The sequence below is a fragment of the Cladophialophora immunda genome, assembly GCF_000835495.1.
Source record: "Cladophialophora immunda strain CBS 83496 unplaced genomic scaffold supercont1.2, whole genome shotgun sequence".
Lineage (NCBI taxonomy): Eukaryota > Fungi > Ascomycota > Eurotiomycetes > Chaetothyriales > Herpotrichiellaceae > Cladophialophora > Cladophialophora immunda.
In genome coordinates, this window is record NW_015622542.1 from 1317809 (window position 1) to 1338273 (window position 20465).

The following is a 20465-nucleotide window of genomic DNA, read 5'->3' on the forward strand; positions in this document are numbered from 1 at the left end:
ACCTCAGCTGAGCTTTTCCACCTGTTTGTTGTTCTCGACTCCAGCGGAGCCTTCTCTTGGAGTGATCGAGCCTGACCTCAACATACGAGTACGGGACCTGGTCGAAAGCGAGGCTAGGCCTGGGTTATTGGACGATCGCATCTATTTGGAGGTCTCGCTTGTTTATTATTAATTTGCTCGCCCCACCACTCCAGCCGTGACGGCTTTGGGACGATGGATACCAATATCGCCTTGTGGTGCCCAGCGAGCCGACATCCCGTGTTCAATGTCTCACTATGAGTCCATGTGGTGACATGCTGGGTTTCCAGTCACTTGGTCGAGAACGGCGGGTAGCAAGCCTCTCCAGACTTGACTGGAACTCACACGGGATAGGTAGCTCGCAGTTCTGAAATTGATTACATAGGTCTTGCAACAAATACACGTAACACATCTGCATGGTTGCTGAAACGCATTTTATGGGAAGACATGGACAAGTTCATTTCGTAGGTTCCTTGTCGGGTGATGTCAGGAAATAAAGCCCTGTCATTGGGTGACGGCCCCCTGCGTCGATGACCTCGATAGTTGTGTACCAATCCGGCGCCGGTGATAATGAAATGCACATCCAAGAAGCATTTCCGAGTTCATACTCCACGGGTATCTTTGCCTTGCAGTTACCGTCCAAATTTCCTTCCTCCTGGTTCGTTTACAGAACCAACGCCAACCCAGCCATAGCGACAGCACCCATTCCCGCAATCTTTCCGTTGACATTAGGGACGGCGGCACCAGTGAATGCAGACGGGGCAGCAGAAGTCTTCGAGGCCTCCACGGAGGTAACGGGCGCAGAAGTCGTGAGCGCGACCGTGCTGGTGGCTTCAGTTGGCGCAGGGATCATGCTGGTGAAGTTGGAAGCCACGCTGTAGCTCACAGCTGTTGGAATGCCCCATGTCGAAGCGCCAGAGCTGTAGGTCGCAGTGTAGGATGTTGTGGATGTCCATTCGGACCAGGGGCCGCTGGACGTAGACACTTCGACGCTAGTAGTGGTTGCGTTCTCAGAGGCATAGGTGCACGACGTCCAGGTACTGTGCTCATTGGAAAACGTCCAGGTGAACCCCCATGAGTCGGCAACGGCGCCGAGGGCGAAGAGCGCGGGAATGGCGAGGAAAGACTTCATTGTTGGATAGGTCGAGATTCAGAGCACACTCCAATCGATTTGTTTTGGTCGCGAGCAAAAGGTAGACAATGAGTGAAGAGGAGGAGTTGACGGGCGGAACGAAGGAGCGTGAGCTTTTACACAAGGACAAACGAGCGACTGTGTAGACAACGATGGTGACAAACAAACAAAAGAAGAGGGTACGAAACTATAGCCGGGCGACAAACCTGATATAAAGGAGAGCCACCAAACCTTGTGTCGTCGAGTCGAGCTAGGACAGAGCCTCGCACCACTCACCAGCTCATTGCTTGTGCTGTGGTGTGCTTGTTCCACCCCAAAGTGGTCCTCGACAGGGGTCCCAGGAAATTGGTGTTGCAAACTCAACGAACCGTCGATAGCACGCAATTTCAGAGCAGGCGAGTTTCCAAGGTCTGCATTTGCCGTGCACAGAGTCTGCAACAGTGGTTGCGAGCCATCGAGAAGGTCATCGGATGCAGGAAAGCAGTGGAAGGTCTGTTCGTCTCTGGCGATGATGCCGGCTGACTGCTTTGTGGCGTCTGTTGATCATTGTTGGATTTCAAACCCTCGCCAAGTGGTTTCAGCCACCAGCGACAAAGCCACCGTCGGTTGGCGTCTCTTGGATCTGCGGGTGGGAGATCTTCTGCGCTCTTAGACTGCTTTTGAATCTGTGTATCTTTGGCTGTCGACACAATAATACGAGGCTCCAGGTGCATTTTAAAGGCATGGTTGATGTCTGACATGGTGCAGAAATGACTGGCCGCTGACAAACATCCTTGGCTGCCATGTGGGCGCAGTCACTTCAACACCCAGCGTCGACATGTAAACAACCCATTGTCATGAACTCCCAACACCAAACACGCGTGAACTGACTTTCTACTTCAGGGGCTGCAATCGCTTCAATACCGACAATGCCATTGACTCGCTGAAACCTCCCCGTTCCATTGGAAAAGGTGATATTTCCTCCATGCTTCGAACCCCCGCTCGTTCCTGATGACGATGTCCATCATGCCGTTATCTGCCTGCTCTGCGTCCTGACCCCAGCAACCTGCTCCTCTGTCTCAGACCTCGAACCTCTTTGCGCTACACGGAAACCTGGCCTCTGATGACCGACTGCAATGTCGAATCGTCCTATCGAACGATCCTCGTCTCTTCCTTGTCTTCGAGCCCTCGGTGGACAAGAAATATGTGTCCTTGGAGGGGAAGATATTTTGCAGGACACATGCCACACACCTGTAGGGAAAACATGGGGAATGAGGAAGAGGCAAGAGGATGAACACGACCGATATCAGTATCTGCTAGAGTTCGGGCTTTGACGGCGCCATTGAACCCATAGTAGATCCGTCTGCTGAGGACGAGTAGTAAGACAGCTCGAGAGGCCTTGGGTTCTGGAGGAGCAGTCGACCGTCGCTGCAAACAGGTGAGGGACAACGGGAAATGACCAAGCGCCATCCTCTCGCCTCCTGTCCGATCGTCGGTCCATACCAAGCCATATAGGATCGATTGACTTCGCCAAACTCCTCAGAGTGCCTCGTCAAGAACCGAAGGGGCGAAGCACTCCAAAGCACAGGCTAGTTACATAGTTAATGCACGACATCTCAGTCCCACGGATGGCGTATCTGGGTGCGAAATGAACTTGAACGCGCTTGGGGGGCCTGATGAGGCTTGCCGCATAGGTAGTACGGCCGCTATATTATAGGCAGCTAGCCTCACCCCTTTTGTCTTCTCGACCTGTAAACGACAACATGATTCCTAGTGAATAGAGCAACCCACGAATCTAAACATACAGTTGGTGAACATGATGTTTCATTTCCCATGTCGGGCATAATATCTACAGTTGCTGGCGTACATGCCACATCCAATCCTTGAGCCTGGCCTTGTCGACTTCGATATCCAGAGCGATCCGTAACCATAACCAACGCCGTTGTCCCACACATGGGGACAACTTTTCATTTTTAAAAGCCAGCACAGCTGTCTGATATCCTCATACCTTGCCAGTCCTGGCACCGCCTCTCTTCGGGACAGTCCAAGGTTCCGGACACACAGTCTGGTAGGTAACAATGTCAGCGAGTTCCTGGCGGGTGTGAATGGGGTCGAGTCTCTTACCTCGCCTTCTGAGTAGGCCCAGAAATATACAACCACTCCAATGATGTAGTATAATGCCGCATTTGTTGATTGATACATGATGACTGCAGCCAGAGCAGACAAGGGATACACCACCAATCTTGCTTCCATGCTCCTATGGAGACCCGGCATCAACTTGACCACCGGAGCGAGTGGCCATTCCCAAGCGAGGGCAATGAATGCCAGAATCAAATTGATGATCTGCAATACGGGAAAGGGTTTGACAGCTCCGTCGAGGTTCTTGGTAAGGAAGTCCCAAAAGATCTTGGGCCAAAAGAAGCCCTCGAGGCTGGCGAGGACTTGATATGCAGCGGCAGTGAGGACGATGAGACGGGCCCAGTGGTTCTTGATGAGTTTGCCCATGATGTCGAGGAGAAAGGACTTTGCGTTTCAAAGATATCGTGATGGTCTGTCTGTGGTTGAAAAGGTCGAATAACCAAAAGACCGAAAAGTAAAGAATGGAAGTCGTCGTCCAGGAAAGTGATCGAAAGAAATGAGCACGCAGAACACGACGACCTGCGCCTGGAGATCACCGAAGGAGCATCAGGGTCGGCGAGGTATATGAGGAGTCTTGGTCAAGCAAAGCTTGGTCAATGCTTTCCTCCCCTTTGACAGGGAGGAATAGGTGATTTCGGTGAGGGTTCAGCCGGTATCAGCGTGTGTTTGGCAGTGTCTGACCAGGTCGACGGTGAGGGATCAGCAGTCAGAGGGGGAAGTATCAGGAGTCTGGAAAGAGGTGGTCCGGCAGTGTCTGAAGGCCCGAGTACTTGAGGTCGGTGGGTTGGCGCGTAAGAGATTGGTCGCAGATGTCGTCTCGCCGCAGAGTGGTTGAGGCGGTTCGGAGACAGAAAGTGTCACAGGTGTGGAGTTTGCGACAACTCGAACCACAAGCACCACAAGGGACAACGTTGTAGGATTCACACCGATTTCTCGCGGTCCTCAGTGTTACTCACTTGAAAAGAAGTGCTGAGATGAAGAAACAATGGAAACATTCAGAGATGTAGCAGCTCGTGGGAAGATGTGCTTGTCTTCTGGTCAAGAGGCCGCGAGCTCACCGCGATCTACCGAGCACCCGACCAAAGCCAACCAGGTTTACCTTGACCGTTGACTACCAATGGGGCTATTGACTTAGTCCTAGATGCAGTGCAGCAATCGGAAACAAAATCAAGCAATAGTGCTGGCCCGTACCCGCCAGATCTGGTGATATTCCTCGCCATGAGGTTGTATGATTCGTGGAGCGGGTTGCCCAGTGCGGAGGGGAGCGCGGTGACTTGGTGATGGCGGGTGGGTTTAAGCGCCTGAAAATAGAAGTCACAGCAGCAGACCATCTGCAGGGTGCAAGGCGCTGTCGAGATCTGGAATCCAACAAACCCATTGTTGCAGCGAAAGGAACGAGGTGTTGATGTGAGGTGGTGAGAGCAGCAGCGAATCGAGGGGCAGAATTAAGCACCGACATGGATGTGATGCGGGAGCTGCGGCGGGCGCTAAGGAGCCAAGCGAGTGATTCGAGGGGGGCAGCAGCCAGTCAGAGGGGCGCCCGGGGAGGCTGATCCCTCGTCCCAGGCACGCCCAGCAGCTCTACGGTTGCCACCGGGGGCCACCGGGGCCACTGTCGGCCACTAACCTCTCCAGGCACATTCCAGGGCGCTTCGAAACGCTTCCTGATACGCTGGTCGGCTTCACTTTTCTCACTTTTCTCACTTTTCTCTCACTTTCGCTCTCACTTTGCTCTCACTTGACTTGCACCTGGCACTCGCCTTTCTCTTTCGGGCCAAAATTCCTGCCCAGGGATTCCCATCCCCAGCTCTCACTGCTGCTTTTCCCACATTCGGTTCTACAGCTTCGGGTCTTTTCTGGATGGGCTCGAGAGACGGTGTTGAGCTATATGCGTGACGGTATCCCGCCATCACCGCTCTATCAGATAGTTCATCATGCCACGCCTCTCGCAGCGGTCATGCTCGCCCACGTTTCTTGTCCCCAACCTCCTCTTCCCACCTGTCAGATCAACTTCTCACCCATCGACCATCAAGTGGCTCTCGAGCTTCATCTTGTCTCCGGCGGCCGTTTCCCTGACCTTTTCTTCCTCGCCACCCAATAACCGCCCAGGCCCCTCGATCAGGTAAGACGCCGTTTCCCGGTGCCTGACCCCAGGGTCCATCTTGTGCCATTCAGACAGCCTCGCTTTGAGACTATGACCAGGGTTTCATGCAGGTGGATGTTCCTTGGAGCTCCACCAATTCACCGACCGCCCGCAACTTACTTTTTGATCAAATCAATCTTGGATGGCTTCTATCGATTATCCCACGAGGACGGGAAACCGCTTCGTTAGTCCTGTACAACACCCCGTTCTATGGCACAATCACATCTCTTTCCAGACTTTTGTCTCTTCTCCTCTACCGCAATGTGCCGCAAAGGAAACTTCTATACCTTGAGCACAGGCCGCAAATATCCCGTCTCCTAAACCTCCTTCCACTCCTGTTACAGGTCTTGTGCCAGATCGCGTGGGTTCCACCCCCAGCCTGTTTCGACCTCAACCCTCACCCATCTGCCATACTAATTCAGTCGTATTCCCCCTCTCCGATCCTCACCACTGCTCCAGACTGTCCTGTTTGAACTCCTGCTTCACCATTGCTACTCTCTGCGACACTGCGGAGCCTTGGCCATATCGAATCTAATCGACCAATTTGCCATCAGTACCAAACCCTCGTATGATCTACCGTGTGATCGGGTAGTCAAGACACCATATCTCGGGTTGCCAGTCTCCGGACATCAGCTTTATCCTATACCTCCTATCTGATCGGTCTTCTCATAAGCCTCAACTCGCGGCTTTGGTGTAAGCTTAATCTTCTGTCACTCGCAATCTTCATTCGACGCTCTTTTGGTCCTCAGCATATCCACAGCATATCGTCCACGTTGCCACGACATACCTTTCTTGGCTCTCCTCAGACATGCAGACGAGATAGCCCTTGAGGAAGACAGGAACACTCCCCCCCCAACGATCTGATCAGTAGATCATATCCCATTCCTTTTCAAATCATTTACACTCGAGCCCAAGTCATGGCGACCCTCAAGTCTCATTTCGCTCCGAGCAAGATTGTTTTTTACATTCTATGGTGGGGATTTCACTGGGGTATATTCGCCATTGGATGGTAGGCGCCCCCAACAGCATGAGCAATATTGTCCACGACTAATACCCTTTTCAGGTGGAAGCAGGCAGAAGATCCACGTTTGGCCGGCCTCAACACTCTGACCTTCTCGGTATGGATATCGCGAGGAGCTGGTCTTGTCCTCTCTGTGGATGTCATGCTCATCTTGCTGCCCATGTGCCGGAATTTCATGCGTTTCCTGAGACCAAAATTCAGGTGGTTGCCACTTGACGAAACACAATGGTTCCACAGACAATGCGCCTACGCCCTGCTGGTGTTCACGACCGTGCATGTTACCGCCCACTACGTCAACTTCTTCAACGTCGAAAAGAACCAGATCCGACCCGAGACGGCAATTCAGATTCATTACGCTCAGGCTGGTGGCATCACCGGTCACATTATGCTGCTGTGTATGTTGCTCATGTACACTACCGCCCACCAGAGGATTCGACAACAGTCTTTTGAGACCTTCTGGTACACCCACCATCTCTTCATTCCCTTCCTTCTGGCCATGTATACACACGCTGTGGGCTGTTTCGTACGAGACACAGCCCAGCCCTTCTCCCCATTTGCTGGAAAGATATTTTGGGCTCACTGCCTCGGCTACGAGGGCTGGCGATGGGAGCTTTGGTCTGGCGGCCTCTACCTGATCGAGCGACTCTGGCGCGAAGTCCGTGCAAGACGGGAAACCAAGATCAGCAAGGTCGTCCGCCACCCTTACGATGCCATGGAAATCCAGTTCCAGAAACCCAGTATGAAGTACAAGGCGGGTCAATGGCTGTTCATCAATATCCCTGCCGTGTCGAGCCAACAGTGGCACCCTTTCACCATCACCTCGTGCCCATTTGACCCCTACATCTCGGTGCACGTCCGTCAGGTGGGTGACTGGACCAAAGCTGTGGGAGACGCATTGGGTTGCGGCCCCGCCCAGGCGAAGCAATTTGACGACCTGGACAAAGAGGGTATCTATGAGATTGCGTTGCAGCAGGGACAAGAGATGCCTGCCATCCGCATTGATGGACCTTACGGTGCACCCGCCGAAGACGTCTTTGACAATGAAATTGCTGTGCTCATCGGCACAGGTATTGGCGTCACGCCATGGGCATCCGTGCTCAAGCACATCTACAACATCCGCGCTGGACCTAACCCACCTAGACGTCTCAAGCGCGTTGAATTCCTCTGGGTCACCCGCTCCGTCGAGTCCTTCGAGTGGTTCCAAACGCTGCTCACGTCTCTCGAGCGACAATCCGCCGAAGCCGCCGAGAGTGTTGGCGGCCCCGAGTTCCTGCGCATCCACACATACCTGACGCAACGCGTCGACGCCAACACGGCAGCAAACATCTACCTCAACACGGTGGGCAATGCGGTCGATCCGCTGACCGCGCTACGCACGAAGACACAATTTGGCCGGCCCGACTTCAAGCGTCTTTTCGGCGCGATGAGGGACGGTCTCATGGACCAAACGTATCTGGACGTGGGCAAGGAATCGTCCATCACGGCGCAAATGAAGGCCACCGTGGGTGTCTACTTCTGTGGACCCAACGCCGCGGCGAGAGAGATCAAAACCGCCTGCAAAGCGACGAGCAACGATCTCGTCAAATTCCGGTTCTGGAAGGAGCATTTCTAAAGCCTTGCGACCTAGACGTCTCGAAGGGTTCAGACTGGCTCTGGGCTTTCGGGGCTTGTTCACCCCGCAAGACCTTGGGATGTTGCAACTCGTTTTCTTTGGAGCAAGGAGGGGGAAAACCAAAGAGTATGGCCAGCGCCATGTTTTGGACCTTTGCTTTTCAGCAGTCATGTGAAGACGTCACCTTGAAGTGGGGGGGCCAAGCACATCCAGCCCCCCCTTGCTCGCGCATTTCCTCTTCCGTCCTTTGGTGTTTTGGGATTCATGGGAAGAGTTGTCATGTACAGATTCAGAAGGTCTTTCTTTTACCTGGAGCTTTTTGTTTTTTTGAAGCGATCAACGATACGCCAGAGATACCACAGCATGCATCGTGGGGGTGTGCGAGACAGCAATGAAGCATCAGGCCAGACGGATCAACCCCGAAGCACTGCAATTTGGCAGGCAGACAGGGCTCCGTGCCTGGATGCATGTATGTATACTATCAGGTTTACAGCCGTCGGTCCCCTTCCCTCGACACTGAGTGGGAGGTTCAGAGGAGAGAGAGAGAGAGAGGGAGGAGCGCGCGAGAGAGCGATCCGTCAAAGAGCGAGATGGAGACATTATATCCCAGCCTACTCGGTACTTTGTAGAAAGACAGCTGCAATAACACCTAGCTTGCTGAAGGGGGGGGATTCAATGAAGATTTCTTGTTCAGCATGACCCGCCACTCGATCCTCTTCCTCTCCGTCTTCCCTCTTTTTTTTGGTCCTAGGTGTGCATCAGGGTACCGCTTTGGTAGTACGAACAAAGTACCTCGGATTCATGTACATCTGGTCTGAGACTGGCTCGTGCTGGGCATGGAGCACCCGTGAATGGCTAGCGATCATGGATTTGCTTCACGTTCGAAATGTTGGTCTGGTGTCCAACAGTGTCTTGTCTCACGGCATGGTGCGAAGCTGTGAACCACAATACAGTCTAAGAGCGCGAGAAAGGTGGCAAAGGTGCTCGGTAAGGCGTCTGAGTGGATTTCTCTCCGGCAGCTCACAACTTTGTTTGAATCTGTTGATTTTTGGCAGCTACATATACCAGTCACGAGGTGCTTGGTCTTTGATGTTTGAGCTGCTCTTTGGCCGCACGTTTCTGCGGTTCTCATCATCTCAACCCCCCATCCTGTATCATCATTTTTGTTACCCACTCATATGCTCTCCGTTGAGCTCGCCATGATCCCGCGACAGAACCTGCTCCATTCATCACTACTTCCTCTACTTGCTCGGCTGTGTCATGTTGAGACAAAAGTCAGATCAAGCAGAACACCTTCACCTCTGGGCTGGACCCAGGGCTCTATGCAGTAGGATGTCCTTGTCTGGGACCCATGCTTTCGTTGCGGTCACCTCCCCGTTCACCGGCCTGAAGGAAACGCATAGTCAGCAAACACTCGTTTTCTATGCCACAGCAAGGCAACCGGAAGGGACGTACCGTCACAGTTTGTGGCTGGCCCTCCGTGAGGATTTTCTTGATGACTTCATCTTCATTGCTCGTGCCAAACTCGTTCTCCAGACTGGCCTTACTAGCTCCGTCCATCTGACCCTGCGCACCATGCTTGTGGGTGACCATGATCTTGAAGCTATTCACCACCTGTGCGAGGGGGATCGACTTGTCGGCTTGCCATGCCTTGAGGTCCTGGGGAGATTCGATGAAGACAATGAAGTCATCGGTGCTGCCCTTGTAAAAGACTTTGGTGACTTCGGCTCCTCCGCGAGGCATGTTGTTGGCGTATGGTGGTAGCTGGGGTTGCTTTTACGCTGAGAGATATTGTTCAAGTTGGGATTGCGTGATCACACGACCTTTCTGAAGTGAAGCTTGTTGGAAGGATCACTATTGGTGGGGTGGATTGATACTGTTGTCAGTCAAACGGGGTGTGCTAGATGCAGGGGAGCTGACCTTGAGGAGATAATTGGAAGTTTTGATTCAGACCAGGAATATTGTGAGAGTGAAGTTTGTCTATGGCGTGAACAGAGTACAATTTAACTGCGGTGGTGGGATCGTGTGAGGCTGCAGAGTGAAATAGAAAGAGGCACCAGATGGCATCAGAGGCAATTAATGGCGATGACGTCAACGTGCTTGGGCCAGCACCATGGCTAACAAGGACAATCGTCAGGGGCAGCAATTGGCGTGCGGTCGACCAGGTAGCGTGACCCCCTCTTGTCACGCTCTGCCCCCGTGCAAAGATTGCCAACCACCCAGGCACCGTGCCCACAGAACCTTCCATCAACTACGTAACTTGACCTACATGCCCACCAGCCTACCTACAATCCATCTATCAGATCCGATCCTGCAGCGGACCCGACCGCAGAGCCTCCACACTTGTCGCGCGTGCCAATGCTTTCAGTTGGCCCAATGACGTCGAGAGCGCCGACAAAGCTATCTGAAGCACGAGGACACAGTGGCGCAGAGGCAGGGACACTCCGTTCTTGGATGTCACTTCAGCGGGTGCACATCACCTGAAAGAAAGAGATGACCTGTGTACAATATCAACAGGTGCCATATTTGAGCAAAAAGGATCAGCCTGCGCCCAGTGTGGTAGGACATACACAACCCTTCCAGCTCCCTGGGACTAGGCACCATCAATGTGTGACCACGAAGTGTTTCATCGTGGCCCTGCAATCCTGCAGCTGCTTGGGCTGTTGCATACCGTCGATCCTTGTACCTTGGAATAGATATCATATCTGCTGCTTGAGCTTCTGGAAGACCCTCAAGTGGCGCTTTGGGGTCCGTCGCTCGGGTTTTGGTTCCCTTCGGACTTTGAAAAAGCGTGACTGCCCACCAAAGTTCCGGCTTGAAGTAGCCTCTAGAGCGAAGCCTCGTAGACGAGACCATCTCTCATATGGGATCACTCAAGGCACCACCAACGCATGACGGGCGACAGCCGTGTTGTTCAGGGTGGCGATTGGACTTGGAATAGCTACCAATCCAGTGGTTGAGGACAAACTCCTGCTCTTTGACCGATGCTGATAATTCTTCTCGATCAAAACAATTCCCTCTCTTCCTCATGATACTCTCATCACCATGTAGTCCAACAAGCCACGACAGCGGATTGCTTCAAGGAAATAAATACCAAAAGATTTGCTACCGAAAGGATCTGGCGACAGAAGAGAAGCCAACCTGCTCTGGTTGGTGACTGGTAGACAAGTCCATCCTATTTTCTGTCTCTCAGCATGCCCTATGTCGGTGATATGGGCGCCTAGACAAGCCAACACTGTCCAAGCCTGTCCTGATGCGGTATGGCGGCGCCTCGACAGCCCTTCAAAGCTCGTGTTCAGCTTGCCGGGGATCACGGCGCGTAGGCGATGTGCAAGGCGAAGGCCTGCAGTCTACGCTTCAGGTCGGTTAAGGATGCAGGAGAGGACCCGGGTTTCTTCTCTTCGAACAGATTCAAGCCACATTGACCAGATTGGGAGTTGGTGGCAGGAGGGGGAAGGCGGACGTGAGAGAACAGGGGAAAAGTGTGTACACAGTAGACCTTGCCTTAGGCGAGGCGGCCCCGCAAGATTACCGAGTCACGAGTCAGGCCGGACGAACTTTTCTACTTGTACATCTACGACTGCACCGTGCGAATAAGGAGCTGCAGATGCGCCTTGAATGCTGGGAGACGACATCCTTGACACCAGTTTGTTCACATTCGGCGAGCACATTGATTTCCGTCGGCCTCCCCACTGACAGGTTCTGGAGCCAACGTACACGGGGCCGCTTACAAGGTTCAACCGACCGAATTTCCCCAATGACAACCTCAAGTGATGCCCCGAGTACGCAGCACTCCACCTCAAAAGATCTGCATTCCCCCTTGTTCAAGCCAACTTTACGGGCTATGCGGAATCCGACGTCTCAGAAACAGACATCAGGGGTTGTTTCAAAGAACTTTGCGGAGTTGGAGAGCCGCATTGAGCATGTCTTCGGAAGTATGGAGGGATGACGGAAGAGAGGCTGCAAGAGTGACTTACAATCTCCAAAACAAACAGCCAGCAACGCCATCCTCTCCGCCATTTCGAACAAAAGCCTTCATGCTACACTTCCTCCCCAGCTTCTGGCGACGGATAAGGGCAATGACGATAAGCCGAATGAAGGCGCCGCAACCCGTTTGCTGTCGTTGGACGACAGATATGCAGGTCAACATAATTGCCTAAGATCTTGAGAAAGGGGCACACGACGGCATTGTGGGAATTTGGCTCATTTAACGGTCAGCTTACTGCACGTCTATTGTGGTACCGACCCCTACCCACCTTATCAATTCGACAAAGTGTGAAGATAGCCAGCTTGTACGGCATTGGCGGATAGAGCCACGCCACGCACACTCAGCTTGCAACCATCCTCTTCTCTACTCGCAATGACCTCTAGTGGATGCGAGACTCGGGTCGTACGTCAATCCATCAACAAGATGCCCTTCGATTTTTGTCCTACAATGGCTTTGCTGTTCTTCTCCCTGGGACCTACTATCTCAGCCTTTCGAACATCCCCTCATCGAGATATGAGGGACAAGGTGGGTCATTCTGTTGGATGAAGGTTTGAAGATCTCCCCCGGTTCAGGCAGGCTCAGGATACGTTTGACTTTTGCTCAATCTCTGGCTGCGCCATGGCATGCCCCTTTTTCATTTGCACGATACGGTGTGGAGGCAGAACACTATCTGATCGGTGCACGAAGAAAAGGAGTTCCCAAGCTAGCTCACTCCATAACCCCCAACCGCGCAGGAACGCGTGGAAAGAAAGACGGGGAGGCTGAGGTGGCTTCGATTGGAGTGCAGGGGGGGATGGGGGACGCTTGAAACTGGACTCAATGGTGTTCATACAATTGCCATGTGCAGTTTTCGAATAGAAAGCAGAAGTGCCTTCTTACCCTTGTCGACACCTGCTCTTCCCCCATTTTCCCGCCCTCCATTCTCACTGTATATCACTGTATGATAGAGTGGTATCAGTGCCGTTCATTATAGCCACGTCGTGGTGCAGACTTCTTATCTTTCAATGCTATGGCTTTCCTGGGAACGCTTTTGCCGCGGAACCCGGCCAAATACCTCCTTGCGGCTTTCATCCTTCAGACTGTTTACATCCTATTCTTTCACCACAATGCGAGGGAACAGGCTCAGATACAGCGTACGACGCTGACGAAGCACTATTCGTTGGGAGAAACATTCGCCCACGACATGAGCAGCGAGGACCATGGCCTGATGAGCACCAAAGTCGCCGCGCTGTCCGGCCTCGCGGAGCACTATCTCGAGAACCCCTCGCTGGACACCCACGAAGTCAGTGATGTCGTTTCACAGCTGTTCCCTTGGTGGGACCCCGCCACATTGAAATACTACCCTTGGAAGAAGCTACAATCGTGGAAGTCGAGGATAATTTCCAGCATGGAGTCGACGGGACCCAGCACGGGCATCGTCATGAGCGTGATGGACTCGTTTGCTAAGGAAGCCGCACACCTGATTGGCTTCCTCCGGAACGTCCACGGGTGCCAGCTACCGATAGCCATTGCGTACGTGGGCGACGACGACCTGAGGCCCCAGACCCGAGAGTTCCTGAGGAGGCGGGCCAGGGATATTAGTTTCATCGACCTTACGACCATCTTCGATCAGCAGCTCGTGCATTTGGAAGGGTACGCCATCAAACCGTTCGCGCTGCTGGCCAGCCCTTATCCGCGAACGATCCTGGTGGACGCCGACGCCGTCTTCTTCGCCAACCCGGACAAGTTATTCGACGAGTACCCGGGCCTGCGGGACACCGGCGCTCTGTTCTTCCACGACAGAAACATCAATTCGGGATCCGAGCGGCACGACTGGCTCGGACGCCAGCTGGAGGCAGCCGGCCGATCCCCTTCGGCGTATCTGAACGAGAGTTCCCTCTTCTACCGCCGGTATTCCAGCGAAGAGGCCGACGCCGCCGTCGTTTGTGTCGACAAGTCCAGGGTGGGACTGTACATGGCGGTCTTGTTTACGTGCTGGATGAACACCAAGGAAGTGCGGGACGCGTCCACGTTCAGGATCTGGCATGGCGATAAAGAGTCGTACTGGGTGTCCACCGAGCTGATGGGGGTGCCCTACTCGTTTGAACCCTGGTACGCGGCCCGCATGTCTCAGTCGCAGGAGACGGGGATTGAGTTGCTGCTCGACGACGACAAGGAATGGGAGAAGCAGCACCCCCGACTGTCAGGGGCACCGCAGCAGGACGACGCGTCTTCCAACCACAAAGAGACGCCTCCGCCCGCGCACAGCTCTTGCACACTACACATGGCGCATGCCGACGCCTGGGGCATTGAGCCGCTGTGGGCCAACGGGGCGCTGTGGTACGACAAGGGCAACAAGGACCACGGCATCAGTAACTGGACGCACTGGTATCTTGGTGACCGCGTCCACGACGTCCTCGAAGCATATCCCGCCCCGGAATCCTTGGCGGGGTCTGGCGGCGACGTGGATGACGACGCAGCCAAGAAACGACAGGAGGAAGTGGAACAGAAGATCCTGGCCACGCAGCCCGAGTGGCTGTTTATGGATTGGCCCCGCGACTACCAGACGTGTTTCCAGCGGGACCACCCTCGGTGGAGGCAGTTATCTGACGATTTTCGGGACAGGCTGGAGCGGATGCAGGGCGAGATGAGGAGGGTTGAGGTCGACTATGAGATTGAGATAGGAGATTAATTCATTGCCTGCTTGATTGGCGGGAGGTTTGACCATCACTTTACCGAGGGAGTTTGGGGGCTATCATACTGGAGGAGCCTTGGTGGGTACCAGGCGGGAAAATGCGATGCAACATTGAACACACGGCTATATAGGAAAACAGCACGGACAGCAAAGGGCTTGGGTTTTTGCAAGAGGTGCAAATAGTGTTATCCGACGTTTGTCTTTTTGACTAAAAGGTGCCAATCTCGAGATGCCGCCGTGGATGGGGGCGGGCGAGGGTGATGCTGCCCTGTGCTCGGCCCGACAAGTGAGTACTAATAACTACTTACATCCCTTGATCTCACTGCCTTAGTCGTAGCCTCGTCAATACCACAGAGATGACACGAGTTCATCATTCGAGTGCCGCTTGCAAGTTCAGAATCATTGGCAACGATTTAGCAGGCTCATCCAAAATGTCAACTTCCCCCCATCCGTCGCTCTGGTGCGCCACTTTGATTGCTCCATGAGGTCTCGACCCAGGCACTGTGCAAGTGCTGGCAAGTGCTCGTGCCCTGCATATATTAGTGTCAAGTGAAGGGCCATGCACTTCCATGCGGCTGACGGTTGAGAACAGGCTGTTCTCGCCAATTCTCGCCCGAGTATGCATCTCCCACCACCACGACCACGACCCCGACCCCGTCCCACACCGCTGGCTTTCTCAGCCGCAGCCACTGCACGCATGGATGCACACATGCATAGCTCGGCTCTACTCCCAGATGTCGCCTTCTTCCTATCATGCAAAACGCAGATACTACTACCGTCAAGCCCGTTGAGTGGACATGGCTACAAACCCCCAATTTCGCTGGCAGCCGCTTGCGCATCCGACGAAGAGCATCCGACTCATCGAACTCTTGTCGGCCAAGTCCAAGGATGCTCCTCTTGAACTCAGTCTCTCCACCTGGTCCTTCGACGCGGGTCGCCCCAGCTATGAGGCCATCTCGTACACGCGGGGGGACGCACGCGACGAGGAAGAAATTCTCGTGAGCGGGGAACGCGAGCGACGCTCACAGACACAGACGCTTCGGATCCGCAAAAACCTCTCTCACTGTCTGAAAAGATTGCGCCAGCCCTCCGGCTCTCGATACCTGTGGGTCGACGGCATCTGCATCGACCAGAGAAACGACGAGGAAAAAGGCGCGCAGGTGTCCATCATGGGCAAGATCTTCTCGGGCGCCGAGCGCGTCCTCGTCTGGCTCGGCGAAGAAGGCGACGGCAGCAGCGACAGGGTCGTGGCGCGAGCGACCAAGCGACGATGGTGGGCGTTCGGCGCCAGTTTCTGCATCCCCATCTCGGCGCCGCCGCTCAGTGGTAAGCAGCTCTTCCCCGACTACAAGGTCAGCCCGGCCGAGCTGGTCTGCCGCGTCTGCGAACACTACCCGCCCATGATCAAGGACGGGGTCGAGATGCGGGACACGCTGGCCAAGATCCTCGACGTCGCCGAGGGCGAACTCCAGCAGTGTATCGCCGCCCGGGGTGGCGTGCGTTTGAATCGCCCGCTGCATCGGAGGGTCTACATTGCCGGCAAGACGGCCATGAGCATTACCAAACATTGCATACCGCAACCTCATCCCGGAAACGTTGTATAACTTGACCTTCTTCTTTCGGCGCAATTAGCCAGAGCCTGAGGGGGGCTGCTGTGTCGGTTCGAGATGCGGAAGCCACGTGGGTGTAAAGCGACTCATTCAAAGAGGCAGATCCGTCGCCCTCATTGCACCTGGCTATCGTCAAGGGGGTTCTTCGACGATAATCAGCCCACGTACATCCCAGCGCGTTGCTCGCTGTAATTGTAGCATGACGAACACCCGGTTGTGGCCTCCTTTCTCAGCAACACAAAAAAAAGATGGTCCCCCTCGCTCGATATTCATGCCGCTCAGCAGCCAGCCTCGAGCAGCCTCGCCTCGACTCGACTCAGCAAGCCAGAAATAAACTCGCACCAATCGAGTCCAGTCCAGCCCAGTCCAACCCACCGCCCAATGGAGATAATACTGCAATGGGCCCCCGGGACCGCTGCCATTACCCAGGTCGGTTATTTTCGTGTTGTAAGTTGTCCTATGCATCTGCCGAGCTCACATCCGATCTTCCATCCTGTACCAGGCCCGAGGCAAGGCTGAGAGATGCTTGTTTTCAACAACTCGTACTCGGCACTCGGCATTACATTCATCCCCCCCATGTTTGTTTGACTGGGAGGTTTGGTTTCGGCAGATCGTAGTTCAGCCATCCCCTGTCCTGTCCTGTCTTGTCTGACATTGTTTTCCCGCTTTTCACGCACCCAACCTTCTGAGGCTGACCCAGCCCTGAATCGCAGTGATGGGACCCTCAGTGAGCCCAGAGATTATTCCGCCCCTACATGAGCTCGCCACGCCCGTCCCTCGACCGCCGCTCGGAACTCCAAGACGCACCATACCGAGACGACGACCAGAGCCGTGGCCTCGAGTTCCGCGCTGCGTGGCCACGCCGGCAGATGGCGGATTAGTTGGATTGCGGGGGTCCAGAGTCGTAAGCTTGAGTCGTGGGAATAGAGGTAAGGCACCTGCTATGCCATGCCATGTTGAATGCCTGTATACGAGTATGTACCTATGTACCTATGTACCTATGTAGGTATCTAGGTATCTATACCGCATATACGAGGTACAACATACACACGCAAACCTACCACCCTCAAGCATGTGTCTGCCCACCAAGGTCCCTCTCGAGTACTATCCTGCACCGAGACATGAACTGGACGCCATTCCAGCGCTTGCCTTGCCTCGCCTCGGAGACGAAAGGCACACGGCGCGGCTGCGATCAATGTGCGTTGCGATCGGAGGTGCCGCTCCAGCAGAGCGGGGTGGAAGCTAGAATCGATGTACCGAGTAGGTAGCCTGGCACTCGCTCGCGTGTATGTAAGTCTGTATGCACAGGACATGCATGTACACTAGGTAGGTATGGAGACTTTGTCGGCATCTCCCCTTCCTTCTCCATCTTCCTACAGTATCCATCATCCATCCCCCTCTCCCCACGGATCTTAGGGTCACCCACGAAGTCACGAAAGATCGGCATTTGATCGAACAGGCCTCCTGCCACGCCTTACCCTACCCTACCCTGCCCACTTCTTCCTTTGTCCAATCCTGAGCGCATGAAAGCCGATCTTACACACAGACACACACAGTCTCGCAGTACGACATCATAAGAACTAAAAACAAACCCCGCCCCTTCGGACTGACCAGTATATATACATATACACACATGTACGCACACGCACTCTCACTCCCACTCCCACTCTCACACTGCTGGTCAGCTTATGAACATACAGACTGAGGAGATCCAATTTATCTTGCACAGCTCAGACTCCCACAAGGATCGCGTCGTCGCCAACTCACAAAAAAGGAACATTCCGTCCCAAAACGCACGCGAACTGACCCACGCTGAAACGGCCTGACCGAAAGACGACGTCAGATCCAGCCGTGGATAGCCGTGGTTTCATCCTCGATTACAAAGAGGAAGACTCGCTGGCCCCTTCAATTCCGGGACGAGATTGATCGATACCGACAAACGCTCAGTCGCTGAACTCACCGTCGGCATCATGGCCCTCACTGAAGTGAATGACGGCTCTGCCATCACAAGCATCCTCCTCCGCTACGCCTTTTGGGCGGTCCCAATCCTTCTCACCGCCCAGATCGCCCTTTTCCTGTACAAAACCCTGACCTCTCCACTTCGCGGTGTCCCTGGTCCCTTCGCCGCACGCTTCGGCCGCTTCTATTACTTCTGGCGCGTCGCTCAAGGCCACTGGGAACGTGATGACCTGGCCCTACACAAGCAATACGGGCCCGTCGTCCGCGTTGGCCAGGACATGTACAGCATTGACCACCCGGAAGTGGTCAAGAAGGTGTACAACATCAACTCCAAATTCCCCAAAAGTGACTGGTATTATGCATGGCAGCATCCCGACCCAAACCGCTGGACCCTGTTCCCGGACAGGGATATGAAAAGGCATGCAGACACCCGGAAGAGGTTTCAGGCAATGTACTCCATGTCGAGTTTGGTCAACTATGAGTCCTACGTAGACTCATGCGCAGAGATTTTTGGGCGGAGACTGTCCGAGTTTGCCGCCAAAGGCCAGACCATCGACATGGCACATTGGTTCCAATGCTATGCTTTCGACGTGATTGGCGACATTACGTACTCTCAAAGATTCGGCTTTTTGGATAAAGGAGAGGATATTTCGGGATTGCTGAAGGCCCTCCACAGTGTTTTGCAATACGGTGCCCTTGTGGGTGTCTACGCCAAATGGCATCCCCTCATCTTCAACCTTTCGAGTCGTCTCGGTATTGGCGGCGGTGAAGGTCGAGTGTGGCTGATGAAGTATGTCAGCGAGAGGATCAAGCAGCGCGAGGAAGAGAAGAAATCCGGAGTCGATGTCGAGAAAATTGGCGAAAGGAACGAAAATGCACCAATGGACTTTCTGGAGAAATTGCTCGTGGCGAATCAGCATGATCCGGAAAAGGTGACCCCATATCATGTATTCATGATGGGTTTATCGAATATCATAGCTGGTTCCGACACGGTGAGATTACCCAGTCATCCCCAATTCGAGGCGATCTGTTCCGTTTGGATACCATTGGAGATCGAGATGCTAACATGATTTTGTCGAGGACTCTAGACCGCGGTGAGCTTGTCATCGATCCTATATAACCTGCTCAGGTATCCCGACACGATGCGAAAGCTCCGAGAGGAAATCCAGGAATTCGAGGACCAAGGTAGATGTGGCAACCCGGCCGTCTCGTTCAAAGAAAGCCAGGAGATGCCCTATCTGCAAGCGGTGATGAAAGAAGCACTGAGAATGCACGCTGCCACGGGTTTGCCATTGTGGAGAGTGGTTCCTGAAGGTGGCGTAGAGATTTGCGGTCAATTCTTCCCGGAAGGCACCACTATTGGACTTAACAGTTGGTGCGCTCACTATAACGAGGACGTCTGGGGACCAGATGCAAAACGATTCCGACCGGAAAGATGGATCGAAGCCGAAAAAGAAGGCGGAGAAAAGTTGAGGATGATGGATGCTTATTACCTGCCAGTGAGTGATAATCTGTCCTCCAGGTTGACGCTTCCGCTAAGACTATATCAGTTTGGCCTCGGGGCGAGAACGTGCATAGGTCGTCACATTTCATTCTTGGAGATGTCCAAGTTGATCCCTCAACTCGTCAGAAGGTTCGACTTCGAACTGGAGCATCCTGAGCGAGAGTGGGATACCGTGAACTATTGGTTCGTCAAACCAGTAGATTTCCGGGTCAAGGTCATGCTTCGAAAAGAGTAATAATGCCTTGACGCCAGGAAGGGACGGATGAAAGAACCAGTGTGTGCTCGTTTCGGTATACAAGGCCTTTTATCCCTTTATATTGTCGCACACAAGCGTGGTCAAGCCACATTGAACGCCACTGATGTATCCGACGCCCTTAGTCCGCACCATTTGAAGTTCGTGGGCGAGCCTCAGGTGATGGATCCTGACAGAAAGAAACATGGAAGGCCAGGGGGCTTCTATGCAGGCCCCTCAGGCGCCCATGTGGTTGACAGGGGAAAGAACAGCATCGAGCTTGCGTCCGATGCCCCTCGGAAGGTATCCTGTGGTATGGCGAAGTCGACGGCGATTCCGTTTGTTATTTTCAAAAGACCCAAATCGAGTGCCCGATGTGGTATTTTCAAGCATCTCTTCGCTTTCCCATTGGTAGTCATGTTTCTGAAAAGCCCGTTTTGAAACACTTCACAAT

The 20465-nt window shown here is 53.8% G+C and overlaps 8 protein-coding genes across 11 annotated transcripts; 5 read left to right on the plus strand and 3 right to left on the minus strand.

Moving 5' to 3' along the window:
• Nucleotides 1–119: 119 nt before the first annotated feature.
• On the minus strand, nt 120–1842 carry PV07_02802 (uncharacterized protein). Its single transcript, XM_016389439.1, has one exon. It carries the CDS (start codon nt 1148–1150, stop codon nt 683–685), a length of 468 nt encoding a protein of 155 aa, XP_016251341.1. The 5' UTR covers nt 1151–1842; the 3' UTR covers nt 120–682.
• A 1089-nt stretch (nt 1843–2931) lies between these two features.
• On the minus strand, nt 2932–4513 carry PV07_02803 (uncharacterized protein). Its single transcript, XM_016389440.1, has 2 exons — nt 3254–4513; nt 2932–3194 (listed from the first exon to the last, which is right to left on the minus strand). The coding sequence occupies exons 1-2, from the start codon at nt 3632–3634 to the stop codon at nt 3132–3134; spliced, it is 444 nt and encodes a 147-aa protein (XP_016251342.1). The 5' UTR covers nt 3635–4513; the 3' UTR covers nt 2932–3131.
• A 620-nt stretch (nt 4514–5133) lies between these two features.
• PV07_02804 lies at nt 5134–8743 on the plus strand. 2 transcript variants are annotated; one of them, XM_016389442.1, is made up of 3 exons: nt 5134–5772; nt 5966–6420; nt 6475–8743. In XM_016389442.1, exons 2-3 carry the CDS (start codon nt 6329–6331, stop codon nt 8042–8044), a joined length of 1662 nt encoding a protein of 553 aa, XP_016251344.1. In that variant the 5' UTR covers nt 5134–5772; nt 5966–6328; the 3' UTR covers nt 8045–8743. The 2 variants fall into 2 exon arrangements, with proteins under 2 accessions (XP_016251344.1, XP_016251343.1); XM_016389441.1 differs by having other exon boundaries at nt 5134–6420.
• PV07_02805 lies at nt 8744–10074 on the minus strand. Of its 3 annotated transcripts, none has more exons than XM_016389445.1 (3): nt 9965–10074; nt 9500–9898; nt 8744–9430 (listed from the first exon to the last, which is right to left on the minus strand). In XM_016389445.1, the coding sequence occupies exons 2-3, from the start codon at nt 9785–9787 to the stop codon at nt 9365–9367; spliced, it is 354 nt and encodes a 117-aa protein (XP_016251347.1). In that variant the 5' UTR covers nt 9788–9898; nt 9965–10074; the 3' UTR covers nt 8744–9364. The 3 variants fall into 3 exon arrangements, with proteins under 3 accessions (XP_016251347.1, XP_016251346.1, XP_016251345.1); XM_016389444.1 differs by having other exon boundaries at nt 9500–9920; XM_016389443.1 differs by having other exon boundaries at nt 9500–10074.
• A 1557-nt stretch (nt 10075–11631) lies between these two features.
• PV07_02806 (uncharacterized protein) lies at nt 11632–12803 on the plus strand. The gene has a single exon (XM_016389446.1). It carries the CDS (start codon nt 11818–11820, stop codon nt 12202–12204), a length of 387 nt encoding a protein of 128 aa, XP_016251348.1. The 5' UTR covers nt 11632–11817; the 3' UTR covers nt 12205–12803.
• Nucleotides 12804–13041: 238 nt separating this feature from the next.
• PV07_02807 (uncharacterized protein) lies at nt 13042–14703 on the plus strand (the record flags this gene model as incomplete). The annotated part of the gene is made up of 1 exon (XM_016389447.1): nt 13042–14703. One exon carries the CDS (start codon nt 13042–13044, stop codon nt 14701–14703), a length of 1662 nt encoding a protein of 553 aa, XP_016251349.1.
• A 321-nt stretch (nt 14704–15024) lies between these two features.
• PV07_02808 (uncharacterized protein) lies at nt 15025–16703 on the plus strand. The gene has a single exon (XM_016389448.1). The coding sequence runs from the start codon at nt 15504–15506 to the stop codon at nt 16308–16310; it is 807 nt and encodes a 268-aa protein (XP_016251350.1). The 5' UTR covers nt 15025–15503; the 3' UTR covers nt 16311–16703.
• Nucleotides 16704–18064: 1361 nt separating this feature from the next.
• On the plus strand, nt 18065–20206 carry PV07_02809 (uncharacterized protein). The gene is made up of 3 exons (XM_016389449.1): nt 18065–19267; nt 19364–19774; nt 19826–20206. The coding sequence occupies exons 1-3, from the start codon at nt 18287–18289 to the stop codon at nt 20012–20014; spliced, it is 1581 nt and encodes a 526-aa protein (XP_016251351.1). The 5' UTR covers nt 18065–18286; the 3' UTR covers nt 20015–20206.
• Nucleotides 20207–20465: the final 259 nt, after the last annotated feature.